At 36.8% G+C, this 21335-nt stretch overlaps 2 protein-coding genes across 7 annotated transcripts in view; one reads left to right on the top strand and one right to left on the bottom strand.

Annotated features, from left to right (window-relative positions):
* Positions 1-8591, top strand: part of LOC127853228 (uncharacterized) — a 46510-nt gene extending 37919 nt beyond the window's left edge. For all 4 annotated transcript variants that reach the window (XM_052387521.1, XM_052387522.1, XM_052387519.1 and 1 more), the window contains one exon: positions 102-8591. In XM_052387521.1, coding sequence (XP_052243481.1) covers positions 102-3691 — 3590 coding nt within the window. In that variant the 3' untranslated portion in view covers positions 3692-8591. The remainder of the gene's footprint in view (positions 1-101) is intronic.
* A 777-nt stretch (positions 8592-9368) lies between these two features.
* Positions 9369-21335, bottom strand: part of LOC127853247 (MOB kinase activator 2-like) — a 52403-nt gene continuing 40436 nt past the window's right edge. For all 3 annotated transcript variants that reach the window (XM_052387587.1, XM_052387585.1, XM_052387586.1), the window contains exons 2-5: positions 21110-21276; positions 18512-18608; positions 16312-16436; positions 9369-14840 (exon numbers count right to left, since the gene is read on the bottom strand). In XM_052387587.1, coding sequence (XP_052243547.1) covers positions 14548-14840; positions 16312-16436; positions 18512-18608; positions 21110-21276 — 682 coding nt within the window. In that variant the 3' untranslated portion in view covers positions 9369-14547. The remainder of the gene's footprint in view (positions 14841-16311; positions 16437-18511; positions 18609-21109; positions 21277-21335) is intronic.

Raw genomic sequence — 21335 nt, 5'->3', positions numbered from 1 at the left:
TAATTTAAATGTCTTCGAGTTTTCAAAAATTAATAGTTTACACATTATTTCGTCATCTTTTAAACTTCTTTAATAAAGGATTTTGTATAACCTGTTTATAGATGATCACCACGGTCGAACGCTGTCATGGTTACCCAAGGTGCTTCCCGATCACGTTCACGTGATAGTCTCTACTTTACCAGACGACAATTTGGAAATTCTGCCGAGCGCGAAGTCGTTACTAGGCGATGATACGGGCATGTTCCTGGAGATCCCGGACTTACAGGAATCTGACAGCATGGTTATCATGAACCACCTGTGCAATATCCATAATCACTCTCTGACTCAATCACAATTTGACATACGTTTTAATATGCTCAATAAATGTCCTTCGCCTCTGTATCTTACATTAATTTTCGAAGATGCGCTAAATTGGCGGTCTTATACAGAAATTAATGAATCGAAACTTCCAGACACTGTCAAAAAGTTTGCAGCAGTGAAATTTGTTCAGATGGAGGTAAAGTTTGGAGAAGCTTTCGTGCGGCGCGCTCTTGGTTATGTCACAGCGGCTCGCAACGGACTCACAGACCACGAGATGCTGGATCTGCTGTCACTTGATGACACCGTTATGGCGGAAGTCGCTACCTCACATCCGCTTGTTCGACGTCGCATTCCTCCGTCAATGTGGTTAAGACTTCGAAAAGAACTAAGTATGTACCTGTGTGAGATAAGCGCCGATAACGTGCGGACTATTCAGTGGGCGCATTCGGATTTCCACGAGGCGGCAGTGGAACGCTATCTCAAGCAGCGAGACAAGGCGCCGTCATATCATAAGGCAGTGGCGGAATACTTCAGTGGAGTATGGGTGGACAAACCTAAACCATTTCCCGGAAGTGAAAAGGGCGTTTTGAGGCACGTGGCTCTCCAACCTTTGTGTTGGCAACCTAAGGACGCGAAGAATGACGGTGCCGCTCGCGTTTACAATCTCAGGAAGATTAACGAACTTCCACATCACTTGCTGCGATCGCAACAGACTCAATTGTATAAATCTGAAGCAATGTGCAATTTTGAATGGGTGCTTGCGAAGTTGTGTGGAACGTCACTGCGCGGTCTCGTCGAGGAGTACCACATTGGCCTTGAAGCTGACCCTTTGGACCAAGACCTGAAGCTTCTTTCTGATACGCTCCAGCTCTCGGCTACCGCTGTGCTTCGCGACCCCCGCCAGCTGGCCGGCCAGTTAGTGGGACGCCTACAAGGGATCGTAAATCGCGATGTTCCAGCGACCCCCGGCGATCCTCCCAAGTACCCATATTTGCACGCACTGGTTGCTCAAGCCAAGAACACGTCCATACCTGCTTTAGTTCCTTCAATATGCTGCCTCACCGAGCCAGGTGGAATCTTGTACGATCTACTCTGTGGTCACACCAAGCAGATCACTGCCGTTACAACAACAACGGATGCACAAAAGGCGCTGACGGCGGCAGAGGATAACACCCTGAAAGTATGGGATCTAAAATCAGGAAAAGTGTCTGCTACTATACACGAATTTGGTAAACATGTAAGCATACTAAGGACGGCACTGAATAATAAATACGTTATCGCTGTGGAGGCCAATATCATCCGAATATGGTCTTTAATGACAAAGGAACGTTGTCTCGTAATTGATCAGTACCTAGACCCGCCAGTTATCAGCATTGCGAGCGAAGGAAAACTTCTCGTGGCATTTTTTGACGGCGTCGGAGCTTTAAGGACATGGGACCTTGAGGATAATTTCAAACACGTATCTGAGACAAAAATTGAAGGCACTCGCGTATACAGCGACAATGCCGTTGTGCTAGCTCAGAACTCGTACGGCGATTACGTCTTACATGCCTTCAGGGGAAGCAACTCCGCTACGATTCAGCACGCGCGGACCGGCAAGGTCATCCATAAGCTGCAATGTCACGACAACTCCTCGAGCATCGTGGCTCTGGCCATCACCCGCGACTACATGATCCTGGCCTGCAGGCAGCAGTATATGAAGCTGCACGAGATCCACCAGCTGGAGATGTTCGACGCAAAGAAGGGCAAATATCTTCGGAGCATACGTGGATGCATGCAGGACAGCTTCTCCGAGATTCACATCAACCTGGTCGGATCGCACGCCATTGCAGTGTGCGCGTCCGAGGCAAGCAATACGTCCAATATCATGATATGGAACTTGGAAACGGAGGACCATAAACATCTCGCAAAGCATTCTGGTGTGTCCACTGTTAGCGCGTGCGCCGACTTCAGATATTGTCTTACAGCGCAAAAGGGAGATAACACACTTAAAATTTGGAACATCAGCAAATTTATCAATCTGCCGATGCCAAAACTTAAAAAGTCGTTAGGTGTGGCAGAAATCCACCCAATGGTTGATAATCCAAGGTACGCTGTAGCACGCCAAGTTAACCACGGACCCATCAGTATTTGGAACGTTGCGAAGGCGAAGTGTCTTGCGAACGCCGTCCGCATTGAACGCGGGCTTTCGGAGTCCTCGGACGTTGTCCTTATACGGAACTGCAATGTGGTCATTCTCACTGAGAGGGGGTTGAAAGACTCTAAACCTGTGTTTAAGACCGTGCTGATTTATGACCTCCGGGCAAAGCGCTACACAAAGAAGCTTACCAGTTGTAACGTTGTACCGTCTCAAGCACACGAGTACTTCCTGCTGGATGACGAGACGCTACTGGGCCCAGCGGAAACCAGAAACCATCTGATCACATGGAGTCTAGTAACGGGTAAAGAACTGTATCGAGTGCGGACTCAGTTTAGCGATATCGGCCTAAAGGGAAATATACGGGACGTCGATTTGGATCACTCGATGCAAATGCGAGCGAGCACAGCGAAGCTTACACCGTGGGACAGACGCACGGAGAGCAGCTCCGCGAAACGAAGACGGCGGGAAAAGGAACGCGATGAGGAAAAGAGAAATTTAGAGGAGAGACAGAAGGAAAAGCAAAACGGAATAGAACAGTTCATTGTGAGTGGCAATCTTAACATAGTTGTAGCATCGTTCTTTGCACACCACCTAGTAGTATTTAATCTTAGCTCCAAGCTACACACACAGACGCTTGAGAATGAGAACTCCATGCTGTTCCTGCATGTCGCTGCGCTCAACTTCGACGGTTGCTGTCTGGTACATGCGAACTATGACGAGGCGTCCAAGGTCAGCTACGTCTCTCTGTGGGACACCGAATCCGGGCAGGTGAAAAAGCGCCTTAAGAATGAAACAGACGTCCTTGCTATTGCCATTACCGACGATGGCAACAGAGTGGTTTTTGGTAAAGCGAACAAGGAACTACGCATTTGGGATCCAAATAGGAAATCCTCGGACTCTATGAAGAGTATCAAAGGATATGACAGTCTAGAATTCAATGTGAACAGTAGAATATTTATCCTGAACGATGGTACGCGTGCGGTTGTTTTCGCGGGGGACATTTCACTTTGGGACCTGGAGAACGCAACGCTTCTGGCCGCCTTCACGCCGGACACGCGCATCGAGGTGGTCAGCGTCGCAATGAGTGGTCAGCTGATCACTATGGGCGTGCACGAGTTCCCCGAGTTGATCGTGCTCAAGATGAGCGGAAGGGACGTGAAGCCGATCGCAGACACCGAACACGAGGACCTGTTCGGCGAAACCACGGGCGACACGTCCGACGAGGAGGAGGAAGACGAAGGGGAAGCGTGACGTGATATTTAATGGAACGTCGCTTTGGGAACATTGGTTTAAATGCATGGGTGTAGTGTCATCCCAGATTAGTCTGTGAGTCCGCACAGGCTAATCAGAGACAACACTTTACGCCTAGACTAAATTTTCAATTAGAAGAGACTTTCTTCAAACACACGAACAATTCGATAACATAAAATTTTAATCATTGATTAGCCTGTGCGGACTTCACGGGCTAATCTGGGATGGCACTTAGTGTACTTAGCACAGTCAAGTTTCCCCAGAACGCGGATAAATTGATTCCGTTCCGTCCTCGGATCAAAACTGCGGAAATCTGAATCCACATGTTAGGTAGCATGAACTATGACCGACCTCTCGATATAGCCATGTGTGCAGTGATCTTGTACTTTAAATTCGGCAGACGTTGATAATTTATCTACATGTATGTGGTTTAAGTCACAGTAAATGCTAACATGCACAAAACGGTACATTGTATTTTATCAACAAGCAATTTCAATATATTGCAATATTTAGTGCATTTTAATATATTGTTTGTACACAGACAAATATTTAGTTGTTTGTATGACTGAGTTTATTAAGTTAACAGTTAGATAGCTATTTACTCTTCATTCGTGTACTTCGTGGTGATTATAATAGGAGTCACGTTCTGAGAAAACTGGGCTTAATGCTTGTGCGTAAAGTGTCGTCTCAGATTAGCCTGTGCAGTCCGCACAGGCTAATCAGTGATTACACTTTCCGCTTTTACATTTAAATGAAGGCTCTTCTTAGCAAAACTCCAATTTTGGCGGAAAGTGTCGTCCCTGATAAGCCTGTGACAACACTACGCACATGCATTAAGCCCAGTTTTCTCAGAACAAGACACATATTATGATCACTTGAACGACTCTGTGATATTGGCTGTCTTTCGCTTATGCAAAATTAGTGTATTACTTGTTCAAATGATGATTTTCGAAAAAGAAATATATTTCTCGTTGTAATTATTAAGCAAATATGGTAGACCCATATAGTTGTCAATTCTTTATAATAAAATTGTTATGTATTGATATATTTTAAATCAGATCGTAGTTATTTGCATCTTTCATTCAGGTTTTACCCATGAATACACATGTATTTTGAACTAGAACTATGCCGGAAGTTACCTTGTTTTACTATTTGTGTGCTATTCTTATATATGTGTGTCGCGTTCTGAGAAAACTGGGCATAATGCCTATGCGTAGTGACATCCCAGATTTGCCTGTGCAAGATTTTCGGTAAGAAGGGACTTCCTTTAAACGAAAAATACCATAAGAGCGGAAAGTGTCGTCCCTGATTAGCCTGTGCGGACTGCACAGGCTAATCTGTGACAACACTTTACGCACATGCATTATGCCTAGTTTTCTCAGAATTTGACACATATATATGACATGTTTTAACATATATATTTAACTGTAGCAGAATAATTGTATGTTGCTCAATGTATATTTTATACAAACATATTTTTTGGTAAAACTGTTAAAGCAGAGACGTAACTTTAGGCTAAAAGAACTGTAGCAAAGCTGCCTCATCAGGAGCAAAGGTTAAGCACATAGTAAGTGTGAGAAGTGTTAATAAAGTCTACAGTATGCAACACGTGCTGCATAATATTTGTTACAAGCAACGGTTAATGCAGTGCACTAAAGTGTACTTTGGAGTACTATTTAAATTGAATGTTCAATTTGTATTTGCCAGTCATCATTCATGTCATGTTTTTAAGTGTTTACATGTCTTTACCACCAAAATCACTTGATATTACTATAAATGCTTTTAACAGAACAATCTTTTGGTGCTTTTTGAATGATGTATTGCTCTTGTTTGTATTTAAATCTGCATTTTTTTCCTTCTTTGCATTAAATAATATACCATTAGTTTATTAGTTTTGCTTTAACTAATAAAATGTATTTTTACTATGTTTTACTTGATAAATATTAATCGCAAACAAACTGAATTGAAAGTCTTTATAATAGACAAAATAGTAAAGTTCTTATTTAGAGGTTGCATTCCCTGTACCTCAACTGTTAGCTTTAATACTGTAAGCTACATTTATCTTTCACTACTTCAAACAAAAATCAATTATAGCCCACCAACAATATGAAGATGCATAAATGGAATAAAGTATCACAAAATATATCAATAAACACTAAATATAATTATGTTGTTGTTGTTTTTTCCCATTTTATTTTGATTTTTAGTTGTGAGCGTTAGAAAAAACAATATATATTTTAACTCGCCGCTGCGCCACTCGTGAAAATATCATTTTCTATGATCACTCGTGAATTAAAATCCATATTCCACCAAATCCTACAAAAAATAGTTCTGATAAAACAATGAAAATTATCAATAATTTTCACTGTTATTTTTCACTGTTTGAAACAGCGAAATATCAGTTTTATTTCACAGAATTCAATGTGAACAGTAGAATATTTATCCTGAACGATGGTACGCGTGCGGTTGTTTTCGCGGGGGACATTTCACTTTGGGACCTGGAGAACGCAACGCTTCTGGCCGCCTTCACGCCGGACACGCGCATCGAGGTGGTCAGCGTCGCAATGAGTGGTCAGCTGATCACTATGGGCGTGCACGAGTTCCCCGAGTTGATCGTGCTCAAGATGAGCGGAAGGGACGTGAAGCCGATCGCAGACACCGAACACGAGGACCTGTTCGGCGAAACCACGGGCGACACGTCCGACGAGGAGGAGGAAGACGAAGGGGAAGCGTGACGTGATATTTAATGGAACGTCGCTTTGGGAACATTGGTTTAAATGCATGGGTGTAGTGTCATCCCAGATTAGTCTGTGAGTCCGCACAGGCTAATCAGAGACAACACTTTACGCCTAGACTAAATTTTCAATTAGAAGAGACTTTCTTCAAACACACGAACAATTCGATAACATAAAATTTTAATCATTGATTAGCCTGTGCGGACTTCACGGGCTAATCTGGGATGGCACTTAGTGTACTTAGCACAGTCAAGTTTCCCCAGAACGCGGATAAATTGATTCCGTTCCGTCCTCGGATCAAAACTGCGGAAATCTGAATCCACATGTTAGGTAGCATGAACTATGACCGACCTCTCGATATAGCCATGTGTGCAGTGATCTTGTACTTTAAATTCGGCAGACGTTGATAATTTATCTACATGTATGTGGTTTAAGTCACAGTAAATGCTAACATGCACAAAACGGTACATTGTATTTTATCAACAAGCAATTTCAATATATTGCAATATTTAGTGCATTTTAATATATTGTTTGTACACAGACAAATATTTAGTTGTTTGTATGACTGAGTTTATTAAGTTAACAGTTAGATAGCTATTTACTCTTCATTCGTGTACTTCGTGGTGATTATAATAGGAGTCACGTTCTGAGAAAACTGGGCTTAATGCTTGTGCGTAAAGTGTCGTCTCAGATTAGCCTGTGCAGTCCGCACAGGCTAATCAGTGATTACACTTTCCGCTTTTACATTTAAATGAAGGCTCTTCTTAGCAAAACTCCAATTTTGGCGGAAAGTGTCGTCCCTGATAAGCCTGTGACAACACTACGCACATGCATTAAGCCCAGTTTTCTCAGAACAAGACACATATTATGATCACTTGAACGACTCTGTGATATTGGCTGTCTTTCGCTTATGCAAAATTAGTGTATTACTTGTTCAAATGATGATTTTCGAAAAAGAAATATATTTCTCGTTGTAATTATTAAGCAAATATGGTAGACCCATATAGTTGTCAATTCTTTATAATAAAATTGTTATGTATTGATATATTTTAAATCAGATCGTAGTTATTTGCATCTTTCATTCAGGTTTTACCCATGAATACACATGTATTTTGAACTAGAACTATGCCGGAAGTTACCTTGTTTTACTATTTGTGTGCTATTCTTATATATGTGTGTCGCGTTCTGAGAAAACTGGGCATAATGCCTATGCGTAGTGACATCCCAGATTTGCCTGTGCAAGATTTTCGGTAAGAAGGGACTTCCTTTAAACGAAAAATACCATAAGAGCGGAAAGTGTCGTCCCTGATTAGCCTGTGCGGACTGCACAGGCTAATCTGTGACAACACTTTACGCACATGCATTATGCCTAGTTTTCTCAGAATTTGACACATATATATGACATGTTTTAACATATATATTTAACTGTAGCAGAATAATTGTATGTTGCTCAATGTATATTTTATACAAACATATTTTTTGGTAAAACTGTTAAAGCAGAGACGTAACTTTAGGCTAAAAGAACTGTAGCAAAGCTGCCTCATCAGGAGCAAAGGTTAAGCACATAGTAAGTGTGAGAAGTGTTAATAAAGTCTACAGTATGCAACACGTGCTGCATAATATTTGTTACAAGCAACGGTTAATGCAGTGCACTAAAGTGTACTTTGAAGTACTATTTAAATTGAATGTTCAATTTGTATTTGCCAGTCATCATTCATGTCATGTTTTTAAGTGTTTACATGTCTTTACCACCAAAATCACTTGATATTACTATAAATGCTTTTAACAGAACAATCTTTTGGTGCTTTTTGAATGATGTATTGCTCTTGTTTGTATTTAAATCTGCATTTTTTTCCTTCTTTGCATTAAATAATATACCATTAGTTTATTAGTTTTGCTTTAACTAATAAAATGTATTTTTACTATGTTTTACTTGATAAATATTAATCGCAAACAAACTGAATTGAAAGTCTTTATAATAGACAAAATAGTAAAGTTCTTATTTAGAGGTTGCATTCCCTGTACCTCAACTGTTAGCTTTAATACTGTAAGCTACATTTATCTTTCACTACTTCAAACAAAAATCAATTATAGCCCACCAACAATATGAAGATGCATAAATGGAATAAAGTATCACAAAATATATCAATAAACACTAAATATAATTATGTTGTTGTTGTTTTTTCCCATTTTATTTTGATTTTTAGTTGTGAGCGTTAGAAAAAACAATATATATTTTAACTCGCCGCTGCGCCACTCGTGAAAATATCATTTTCTATGATCACTCGTGAATTAAAATCCATATTCCACCAAATCCTACAAAAAATAGTTCTGATAAAACAATGAAAATTATCAATAATTTTCACTGTTATTTTTCACTGTTTGAAACAGCGAAATATCAGTTTTATTTCACTGATAACATTTTGCAATTAGTATTTTCAATATGCTGATGAGCAGTGGGTAGATTTAGAAACACAATGCCCCCTGTTGCGCCGCTTTGAAATAAAATTTCAATATATCATTTCATTTGGCAGGTTTAGAAATGATCTCCCTTTTAAAGGTTATTACTTCCCTTGTATTGTATTTTTGACCTTGAAGGATGACCTTGACTTGACCTTTCACCACTCAAAATGTGCAGCTTCATGAGATACACATGCATGCCAAATATCAAGTTGCTATCATCAATATTGCAAAAGTTATGGCCAATGTTAAAGTTTTCGGATGGACGGATAGACAGACAGACTGATGGACATTTCGACTGCTATATTCCACCCTACCGGCGGCATAAAAATGTTGCTTAACAATAAGCCCATTATTTCTAAATGCAGGATTTAGTTGGCAATGACACTGACAAATCTCTTTTGTACATGACACTGGATTTCATTTGTGGGGACGCTTTTGACAATTAATATAAATGAATGTTAATGATGATGTAAATCAGATGATTTTGATTTTGTTTGCAAACATGTTTAATGGTATATATTCTCGCAAAAACATAAAACAAGAACAGTAACATTTCACCATAAGATATGTGACAAGTTGTCTCCCTTGTACTATTAGAATGCTGCAACCAAAACACATCCCTTAGCTTGGCGCTTGGTTTATGTAGGATTTTCTCCATTTACAATTATAGCTGTGATCAGTTAAAATACAAACACTTTTTCTGGGCATGTTTCATCATTCTAAGCGTTTACTAGTACCAAGTGTAAATATGTCAGATCCATTTTCAGTATAATCGCCCAAACAATAATTTTGTGACCAATATCTCCACACAAGTCATGCGACCATGTTGGGACGTGACCAGCTCTCTTCAAACGGGCTAGCCAAGACGCTGTAGATAAAATGATCCTTGTTCTGGGAATACTGGGCATAATGCATGTGCGTAAAGTGTTGTCCCAGATTAGCCTGTGCAGTCCACACAGGCTAATTAGGGACGACACTTTCCGCTTTTATGACATTTTTCGTTCTCTTCTAAGCAAAAATCCAATTTAGGCGGAAAGATTTGTCACTGATTAGCCTGTTCGGACTGCACAGGATAATCTGGGACGACACTTAACGCACATGCATTATGCCCAGTTTTCTTAGAAAGCGACTCAAATTTATAGCCAAATAATTATTTTTAGAAATATACATGTCATAAAGAAAATAATTCAAAATGACTCTTTGACAAATTGATTAAGTCAACTTGGTATTTCAGTATTTTGCGTACAGGTAATTAATACATAAACCTATTTCTTACAGACCTATTCTGTGTGAGTTCTCAAAACCAAACAAGGGTGTGTTTTGGATGCAGCACTGAATCCGTGCTGGAGGGAACCAAACATATACACCATCGTAAATAACAATCATACATCAATTATACCAAAACAAGAACAACAATAAACAATATTTTACTTTTGGTATCATAATGACTGTTTTGTGTCAAACAACAATGTGGCAAATCTTTTAGATTAACTGTCACATGGAATTTATATTTATAAAAAAAAGTTTGTATACGATAACACTTTGAAACATTACATACTTTTTATGCTCTCCTTTACATTATACTGCTAAATTCAGTATTCCAAAAAAGCTTCAAAAAAAGATCTGTCATAAATAAAATGTAATTCACTTCAAATTAAAATACAAAACTTTCACAATAAATACATAACAGATGGGCAGAAAAATGCAAAGTTTTGTTAAACTAGGAAAACACATCTTGAGAAAAATAATTGTACTGTTAATCGTTTTTGATATGATTCTAGCTATCATTTTGAAGTAAAATTGCACAATTTAATATTAATGACATGTTGATCTAGGAGAAGAAAATTTCAACAAATGGCAAACTGCTACCAGACAAGAGGTAAAACAACTATATACTTAACATTGAAGCATGCGTACTTGCACAGATATACTTGTCATGAATATACAATGTAGTAACAAAGATATCTCCTAGTGCACAAGCAAGATAAGTCGCTGACTATATCGCCAATCAAACTGGATTTCTAAATTTAAGACAGTTGTTGGCATGTTATTGGGACCAATGACAACAGAGTACCTAGGTGTCACAGAACAAGGAATTTTGTATATAATCATATATTTGATGATAGTAATTTTCTGTCTTTACATAATGAAATAAAATCAATGCATGTTATTATCAACATTTTTCCATTTTAATACTGTTATATATATCATGTGCCCATTTTTTTTTACCAACCGGAACCATTTTAAAACTTGTCCAAGATATCATGGCGACAAATCTTCTGACCAAGTTTCATGATGATCAGACAATACATGAGGCCTCTAGAGTATTAACACAGTTTTACTTAGGCAATATTAAGAAAAATGCCCCACCCCTGGTAGCCATGTTTTTCAACCAACCGGAACCATTTTCAAACTCATCTCAGATATAATTGGTACAAATCTTCAAAAAGTTTCATTATGATAGGACTATAAATGTGACCTCTAGAGTGTAAACAAGGTTTTAGTATAGCCATAGTAGGAAAAATGCCCCGCTCCTGGTAGCCATGTTTTTTAACCAATTGGAACCATTTTGAACTTGTCAAAGATATAGTAGGCACAAATCTTCTGGCCAAATGACATTAAGATCGGACAATAAATGTGGCATCTTGAGTGTTTACAAGGCAAATGTTGAAAATGCACAATGGACAAAAAGCTCAGGAGAGCTAAAACAGATGGTATAATGACAGTTATTAAGGCATAGGTGTCAGTAATAAATGCAAAGTAGTCTTTTTGTTGCAATTATGTGAAATTATTTAATAGATTTTAGTACCCACTGTGAACTCTTTTATACTTCTTGGTTATGAGAAAATTGCATATACAACATGGCATTAATAAAATAGTTCCAAGATTATACTAAACAAACAAATATTCAACAAAAGTAGGTATTGCATAATTTTGCCTAGCAGAAGTACGATACAAGAAAGAAACCTGCAGTGGAAAAACAATAATGGACATCAAAGCACACAAACTTGTCTGAAAGCATGATCAATATTGATATAGGCTTTCAAGATATTTTTTAATCATGCCAACAAAACATCATGTCACAGAAAATGCACCCAGTCTCAGTATGGCTATTTTGCTAGCAAAATAATGCATGTACAAAAATGGACGCTGTCGTTTTTTCTGAATTTTTTCTCTACTGACAGTATTAAATTACTTCTCCAAAAGTCTATTATAATATATAAGTTACAAACATAAATGCTTCATAAATTATGGAAGCAATAACAGGACATACACTCAATTATCACATCTAAACAACTTAACAAAACTTCTTATAATTTACATTTCACAATATATTCTTTCTCAATACCCACCAAGCATCAAGTCTCGTTATCCATTATAAGTGATCATTCTGATATACAAAGGATGACGAATAATTTGTTGACACACATTCAAGCAAATCATACAAAGAAGTGTTTAAAAAAGATCAACAGAAACAACAGTGATTGCATACTGCATTCAAGCCAGTAAGACCTGACGTGACTGTGTGGTATTGTTACACACAGATGCCTATTGCACTCTACATATCAAGTGTCTCTCTAATATGCTTGGTATATTAATATCATAGAGTCATAGAACAATTCAATATATAATCTAACTCTGAATAGAAAGTATTGATAATGAGGTGATGTTAAAGATGACTTTTTTTACAATTGTATATGTTTGAAGTTAAAGAATGAACAAGAGATGTGTTTGTCAGAAACACAATGCCCCCTAATGGGCCGCTTTTGTTGTTGTTGACCTTTGACCTTGAAGGATGACCTTGACCACCACTTAAAATGTGCAGCTCCATGAGATACACGTGCATCCCAAATATCAAGTTGTTATCTTCAATATTGCAAAAGTTATTCAATATTGCAAAACTTTAACCTAAAACTTTAACCTTAATTAAAGTTTTGGGACAGAATGACAGACAGACAGACAGGCAAAAAACAATATACCTGCGATCATTCGATCCGGGGGCATAAAAAAAAGAATGCACCCTTTATATTTGTGTATGGCAACTAACTTGTGTACAATCATCTTAACAAAGATTTCTTTGTACTGAATGGATAAATACACAGGCTCTTAGTTATAAAAAGCTAGACTTATCATGTTATTGCTTGTAATGACAATTCCTCATATTGTCATTAATATGTAAAGTAATAATTTAAAGGGTTTAAGAAACCACTACATAAAGAAAGCATTTCATACTATGAGAACATTATTTGATAAATGCATTTTTTCAGTTTAATAAACATGTATTAATGTTAAAAATCAAGCTTTACGAAAACTGTTTGACTTCACTTGTTTATCTATATTTGGTACATAGATATTAATTTTGCAGTATAACCTTCAAGTGAGAACGTTCATGTCTCTAGACTAGCAGACAGAACAGTTATACCATCCTATAATTTAATTCACAAACATTTGTTTAGTATTACCACTAAGCATCATGGACTTTTCAATGATACTAAAATGAAACCCATTTACAATCCAAGTCATGTGGAAACAACTTCTTAGGTCCATATGATATTATTGAATGCACTTTGACTCCTCATGATTTTAATGTCACCACAATTTTTGCTAAGAAATACAAGTTGCTGCTTTAATAACGCTTCATGTAAGTATTCACTAATGTTACAAACATAGATCTGACTAGAGATCAAAGGGTCAACTATTGTCAAAAACACCTATCCATTTACATCCCTACAGGTAAAATAAACAACGAAAGTTATGGATAAAACAAGAGATGTGTCTGTCAGAAACACAATGCCCCCTATTGCGCCGCTTTGAAGCCATATATTTGACCTTTGACCTAGAAGGATGACCTTCACCTTGACCATTCACCACTCAAAATGTGCAGCTCCATGAGATACACATGCATGCCAAATATCAAGTTGCAATCTTCAATATTGCAAAAGTTAACCTTGGTTAAAGTTTTGTGACAGAATGACAGGCCAAAAACAATATACCCCCTATCATTCGATCCCGGGCCATAACAATATCAACAATCCATCTCAAAATTGTAAGTTGCACAGTTTTAATGATATTATTGTACAAAGAGTTAAATCAAAAGCTAAATGCGGACACATTTTTTATTTTATAACAAAACATTATTCATTAAAATATTTTAAAGAAAAATATAACTTGAAATAAAAACCTTTTATCCTGAAAACAGCAACAGATTATATTGATATGAAGTTTCCTTCTTCAAAATAAGACAAGATATGTTTTGAACTGATGTCTACATAATTTGAGTACAGACATCATATTCACATTGATTGATTACACAATCAAAAAGTAAACAATTTAATAGTATTTCAATGCACACCATAACTTAATTTAAATAGTACCGGATTCGTACCTCAAAAACTTATGATAATTTTGGCAAGGTTTTTGAAAAACTCAATTGAAAATAATAATAAACATTGATGTTAATAAGTCTGATATCCATAATGTAGGATTAAGTATGGCAAGCGTATACATTTCATTTGTGGGTTGAAATGGTGTAGCATAATTATGTCACGCACACTAGCTTCATGTATCAACAGCTAAAGTGAATGAATGTCCGTCTGAGAATCTGTGTCAGGAAGTATGAGAAGTCTACTAGCTGCTACGTGTCCATGGTAACAGTGGCTAGGTTCTCAGCATCTGCTGTGGAGCATCCCCCCTCTCGTTCTGATTTGGGTCCGGTAACTGCTTGATTAACGCTTTCAAAAGTTCGTTTAACATTTCATAGTCTTTTTCCTCCATCAGGTCAAAGCGGCTGTTAAACACCATGAAGTGCGTGAACAAGCTGTTCATGTGGCCGTTCAGGTTCAGCGCCAGCAGTTCTTTGTAGTGAACGTGATATATATGAGCGATAATGTGTAGGAGATATTTGTGTATTTTCTTCACTGTGGCTTCAAACGTGGGTGGAAACTGGTGACCTGAAAACGCATTAAGAATTACTGGGTAAGAACACAGCAAATAGTGGCATACAATATCAGCATCTTTGCATTTTTACAGGCAAAATTGGTTCTTTTTTGCCATAGAACAGCCAGTGTTTTCTATTGAACTAATTCAGCTCTACTATAATGTAATCTTATGTATCTGTTTGCCCAACAAACAACAGCAAACAGAACATTATAATCAACATCCCTCAACACAAAAAAAGGTAGACTGACGAGAAAAACATCATATGGATTGTTATGCAACAATGCTTGTTTACTGATTTTGTTTCTGATGTATTCTAATTTATATACAGACGGAGGTAAATGCTCTAAACAAACAGTTTTAACTTGACATGCACCAGCCTGAAGCAGTATTGAATTACTTATATTAAGCTTATTCATGGGCAATTGTCCATAATAGAATCAAACCAACCGTGAAAATGACACTTGAAATTCAGATTCATTTTATTGTAAATAGAAACATTAATAAATAAAGCTTTCATAAGTAATTTTTTACATGATGACATTGTCGAAAAACTGTGTTCCATTGAATGTGACTTTTATTGGTTATCAACCTTATAGTTGCTTTGTCTCTGCATTATTAAGTGGTTTTGACAGGATGTTACAAAAACAGTGGGCAATGTACAGCAAATAATTAACTTATGTGCTTTCTTATTTACTATTACATCATACTTTATTAAAAAAAAGTTTTTTCAATACCAAATTATTTTTTCACACATATATAGAGAATGCAAGTGAAACATTTTGAGATGATACTTTTTTGTAGGTTTGCAACTTCATTCAGATGAAGAATAACAATAATATGTTTTTCTTTTTTAACCAAAGTTTACACTTTACTTGTCATTTATGACATCAGAAGGCCGAATACACTACCCCAAAATTATAATGAACTGAATTACTATGCTCATTGAATGCATATCACCAAGATGCTGATGATGAAAATCATCATTTTAAGGGTATTTTTTCCCGCTCTGTCTAAATCGTAATATCTAGATTTTAATCTTGTAGGTTGGATAAAAGCACAAAATTAGCAGTTGCATAATGCACAAACCAATGCATTCAGGTCTAAAGCATGAATATTTAATCGACCATTTGAAATATAAAAACACAGTTTATAAAATGATACTTTTTTGTGCTGCACGTGTCAGGTCCTGAATATGCCATTGAAATTCATATAGCATGCACAGTCTCCAGAAACAAATGCATCATTTAAACATAAGCTGCAGTAGCTGCATCAAGGTTGACGAAATGTAATACTGCCTTTAATTACTGCAAAGTCCCAGTTTTACAAATAATGTAGAACACTTCAGAATGTGGTTTATTTTGGTACTTTTATACTTGTTTTTACATGCTTTCGGATATCATGGGGCATATGAACAACTGATATGGCTACACATCTCCCTCTTAAGGATTACATTACTGATTACAAAACTGCAGATCATCCTACCAAACTTGGTTGGGAAAGTGGACTCATCTGAGATTATTTTCTGTATATGCAATGTGACGAGGTCAACATATTGTGGGCCCGTCTCTTTCCCTCTCTTTCCTCTATCATCAGTCCAACAAAATTGCCTGAAAACAAATGATGAATGCATGAATCATCATTAATAAATAATTTCTACAAAAATATTCTTTGTTGAAATCAGCAATTTGTTTTTAAACAAGATCAAGTACTTTTTGTAATCCCTGTAATAATGAGAATGATTTTCATTACACACAAAAAAACAATTAGTTATTATTTTTTACAGAATGACTGATGATCTAGACACAACCCAGAAAGGTAGATTTCAATTGAAAACAAAGTAAACCCTGCAACAGTTTTTGGATGAGGTTACAAAAATCAAATCCTAATGACGTGATATGACTTATCAACAGTACATGGTACACCATACCAATAGAGCCCTACTGCGTCATTGAGTGATTTAGACACTGATGAAATGTCTCTTCTATAGCTGTCTCATTGTAATTAGATACTGGGGTGTGTTAAAGGAAGATTTAAATATGAAAGCAGCACACTGCAAATCGCTTAGTTGCTTATTGCACACATACAGCATTACTTTTCTTTACATGAACATAAATTGAACGTTTCCATAAATGGTCAATGGGCGTATGCATTTGATTGCATTTGAGACCGTCAGACGGCAAACATGTCATCAGTTACAGTTTTTGTAAAGGCAGCTAGATTAGCAAACCAAGAAGAGGATGTGTGTTTTTGCATTGATGAGTAAGAACCTGGCAAGGACACACTACACACCCATGTTTCAATATATATGTACAAAAACATCCTTGTTTACTGTAAAATCACTTTTTAAGTTGTTAAAAATATGAATATCCGGTCCAAGTGCAATAGCTCGTTTACCAAGGTACATGTAAGTAAAAGAAAGATACTTTTACTTGGAGAAAAGGCTGATTGAAACAGATGTACATAAATTACCTTAAAGTGTTATTAATTTTAATTGTAATTCACATACACTTTTTGAAATGCTATTCAATATTTGGAACTTGATTGCCAGCTTTATGTATTGTAACTATTCAATTAATTGCCAATGGTGTACCTGTAAAACCTGTTGAGAAAATCTAACAACATCATGATTTTATGATAATGATGCATTTAAACATAATGTTTTACAAACAATACAGCTCATCCACAACTAAATCTTCTATACTTTTCACCATATATATAGCTAAGTCCATACACTTGTCATGATATAGTTTGCAATGGTCATGTTGATGTTTTTATCTTCTGAATGTCATATTTTCTGAACACTTCTGGCAGAACATTTTGCTTTACATAAATGATGCCCTTATGTTACTTAAATGGCCAGCTTGCTGAATGTTGGTAACTTCATATCTTGTTTGAAATTGATCATTATGAAGATGATTTCCTTTCAAAGATATGCATTATAATCTAAGAATTATTCTTAAATAAAAAGTCCCTTCCACATTATTGCAAGATGAATGTACAAAATAAACATGGTCTTTAGTTACATCAATTTCACAATAAAGTTTGCTAAGTTTAAATCTGCAGGGGCACTGAAGACAGTTAACATTTGTTATCCAAAATAAAATGATTAATTACAGATGGTTAAAACAAGTTCTTATAAAAAAAAATTAAGCAAACAATCTAATGAAAAACATGGCCTGTACATTTTATCATGGTTTATATTTATTGCCTGGTTTGCATTTAGCAGCAAGTCTGTATGATTGTATCTACATGTTAGACATGCTTACATGGTAGCAGTTAACAACACGTTACTATCAAACTAATACAGACTTACTTAACAATGCAACAACTTATGAGTTTCCTAATTTTAAACCATACAATTCTACTTAAATAAAAACATCAATTAAAATAACCATACCTGGGATTAAACTTCAGTTTGGGTTCTAGTAATTTTAATGAGGTCATAATAACACAGAACAAACCAAAAGGATCCTAAAGGGGCTGAGATTCTGGCTCTACCATTAGAGCATTGGGACAAATCTTCTGCAACCTTTCATGATGATTGAGCAGTAAATGTGATCTCTAGTTAAGAGTTCACATGTTTAATTGCACGACCATCAAAAGGCCATCACAAAAGCTCATAATTTGTACATTGAGCTAATATGAGCTAAACTAAAAGTTGGAATGCTCTACAGCGACATACACATTGCCCGGGCCTGTCATTGTTGCACATGTTTCATTGGTGCAGAACTCTGATACAACGCTGTACATCAGGTTGACATGATTGAAGAAGGAGACCGCTGAAACAGACATCATAAATTAGTTAATGGCAACCATTACCGCACACATCTATTATTAGTTTTCATGATTAATTTACACAAAACCATCATTGTCATTTTATAACAAAACATCTATAAATATTTTTATAAAGCTAAAATGTCTTATTTACACAAAATCGACAGTAATTTTATCACAAATCTCAAACCAGATCTGCTGCATATATATCATTATCAGTATTAAACAAGTTGTTCCTTGTTTATAAAGTTAAAAACAAGAATATCAGTGAAACTGATGGATGCTCCCCGATGATGCGCTTTGTCAATCTATGTGTTAATAACCACCTAAACAAGAAATGTGTTTGCAAGAAACACTATGTCCCCTTCTGCGCCGCTTTGAATTATTTTTTTGACCTTTGACCTTGAAGATTGACCTTGACCTTTCACCACTCAAAATGTGCGGCTCCATGAGATACCCATGCATGCCAAATATCAAGTTGGTATCTTCAATATTGCCAAAGTATTCATAAAATGAGCGATTTTGGCCACATATACTTGACCTCTGACCTTGAAGGATTACCTTGACCTTTCACCACTCAAAAAGTGAAGCTCCATGAGATACACATGCATGCCATATATCAAGTTGGTATCTTCAATATTGCCAAAGTATTCATAAAATGAGCGATTTTGGTCACATATATTTGACCTCTGACCTTGAAGGATGACCTTGGCCTTGACCTTTCACCACTCAAAATATGTGGCTCTATGAGATACACATGCATGCCAAATATCAAGTTGCTATCTTCAATATTGCAAAAGTATTCATAAAATGAGCGATTTTGGCCACATATATTTGACCTCTGACCTTGAAGAATGACCTTGACCTTTCACCACTAAAATGTGCAGCTCCATGAGATACACATGCATGCCAAATATCAAGTTGCTATCTTGAATATTGAAAAAGTTATTGCAAATGCTAAAGTTGGAGCAAACAGATCAACAGACCAACGTACAGACCAACAGACAGGGCAAAAACCCACTATAGTGGGTGGGGGACATAAAAAATCTATTATCAGCCTTGGCGACCTTGACCCAAGTGACCTCAAACCTCATCAAAAGGTATAGGTCCATGCAAGGTACCTACATGCCAAATTTGAAAGCCATTGGTAAAGTATTGAAGGCGCTTTGAGAAACGGTAGCAAAAGTGTGACGGAAGGAAGTGTATTACTAGCCTCGGTGACCTTGACCCCAGTGACCTCAAACCTAATCAAAAGGTAGAGGTTCATGCATGGTACCTACATGCTAAATATGAAAGCGATTGGTAAAGTATTGAAGGTGCTATGAGAAACGGTTGCAAAAGTGTGAAGGAAGGAAGCAAGTAAGGAATAACGGAACTACAAACTGGCAACTATATGCTCCACCGAAAATATTTTCGGGGAGCATAAAAACAATTATAAAACATTGTGCAACCATTTGGTCAACCACAATCTAGCAATAATGTTATTAAAAGCTTTTCTCTACTTTTTGCATCAAGCCATGACATTAATTTGCATTGATATCCAATATCAAAACTTCATAAATAAATGAATGAAAACAGGATTTCAGAGATGTTATTCACATTTATTTCATTTGTTTCCGAAACATAATACTGCTTAGAACAGCATTTTTTTCAGATAAGAGGAGACAAAGTCTTCTGCATATATCTTCTCTCAGTGAAATGTGTGCCACAAATCATACATCACAATTATTGAATCACTGAATGCACACAGACTATTTACTGCCTACCATACTCTGCCAGCGAATTTTTTTTTTAAGCGATCCAAGTTAGAGACTTATGGGAGCCAAGCCATAAAGCTGTTCAATACATTTGGGACGTGCTCTGTAAAAAAAGGGGTTTAATGCATTTGCGTAAAGCTTCATCCCAGATAAGCCTGTGCAGTCCACACAGGCTAATCAGGAACAACACTTTCTGCTTTATGATATTTTCTGTTTAAAGAAAGTCTTTTCTTAGCAAAAATCCAGTTTAGTCTGAAAGTTTCGTCACTGATTAGCCTGCGTGGACTGCACAGGCTAATCTGAGATGACACTTTATGCACATGCACTAAACCCCCTTTGTTACAGAGCCCAGCTCATTAACATGACAATGACCCCCTAATTATTTTGCTGGCATCACATTTGTATTCCAGGAAATGCAGAATTTCATTTAGTACCTCTTATGATATGGTGCAATCTTTTTGTCTCTGTCAAGATTGACAAGAAAAATTGGTAGAGACCAACCAGTCAAGCCAGAAAGTTAACCAGTAAAGTTTTATGTACTTGCATCACTTCTGATTGAGTTATTACTGTTCATTTTTCAGTTTATGAATTTAAAGTACGAAGTAAGTAGCCGTTGATTTAAAGCCTCTTGTTTCTGTTAAGACAATTTGTTTAAGAAACAAATCAGGGCTGAAAGCTGTTCAATTCATTTTCATTAACTTGCATCACTGCTGAAAGATTTAAATTACTTATAAAGCATTACTGCTTACCATGCGTTGCAAGCCACTCGTTTCTGTCAAGACACTCTGGTAGTGAAACTAGACTATGGAAGTCAGTATCTGTAATACGTTCCTGTACAAACTGGGCCTCTAGGTACTGTCTATACTCATCATGTGGGGGAGGGGTGGGCGAATCCTTGTCCTTCCTCCGACCCTTCCTGAAACAACATAACATAACAATGACAATAGGTTACCAGCACAATAGGTTACAAGGAAA

This window comes from Dreissena polymorpha, chromosome 12 (assembly GCF_020536995.1).
Source record: "Dreissena polymorpha isolate Duluth1 chromosome 12, UMN_Dpol_1.0, whole genome shotgun sequence".
Lineage (NCBI taxonomy): Eukaryota > Metazoa > Mollusca > Bivalvia > Myida > Dreissenidae > Dreissena > Dreissena polymorpha.
Note: the sequence above shows the minus strand (reverse complement) of the source record. Positions and strands in the feature narration are given on the sequence as shown.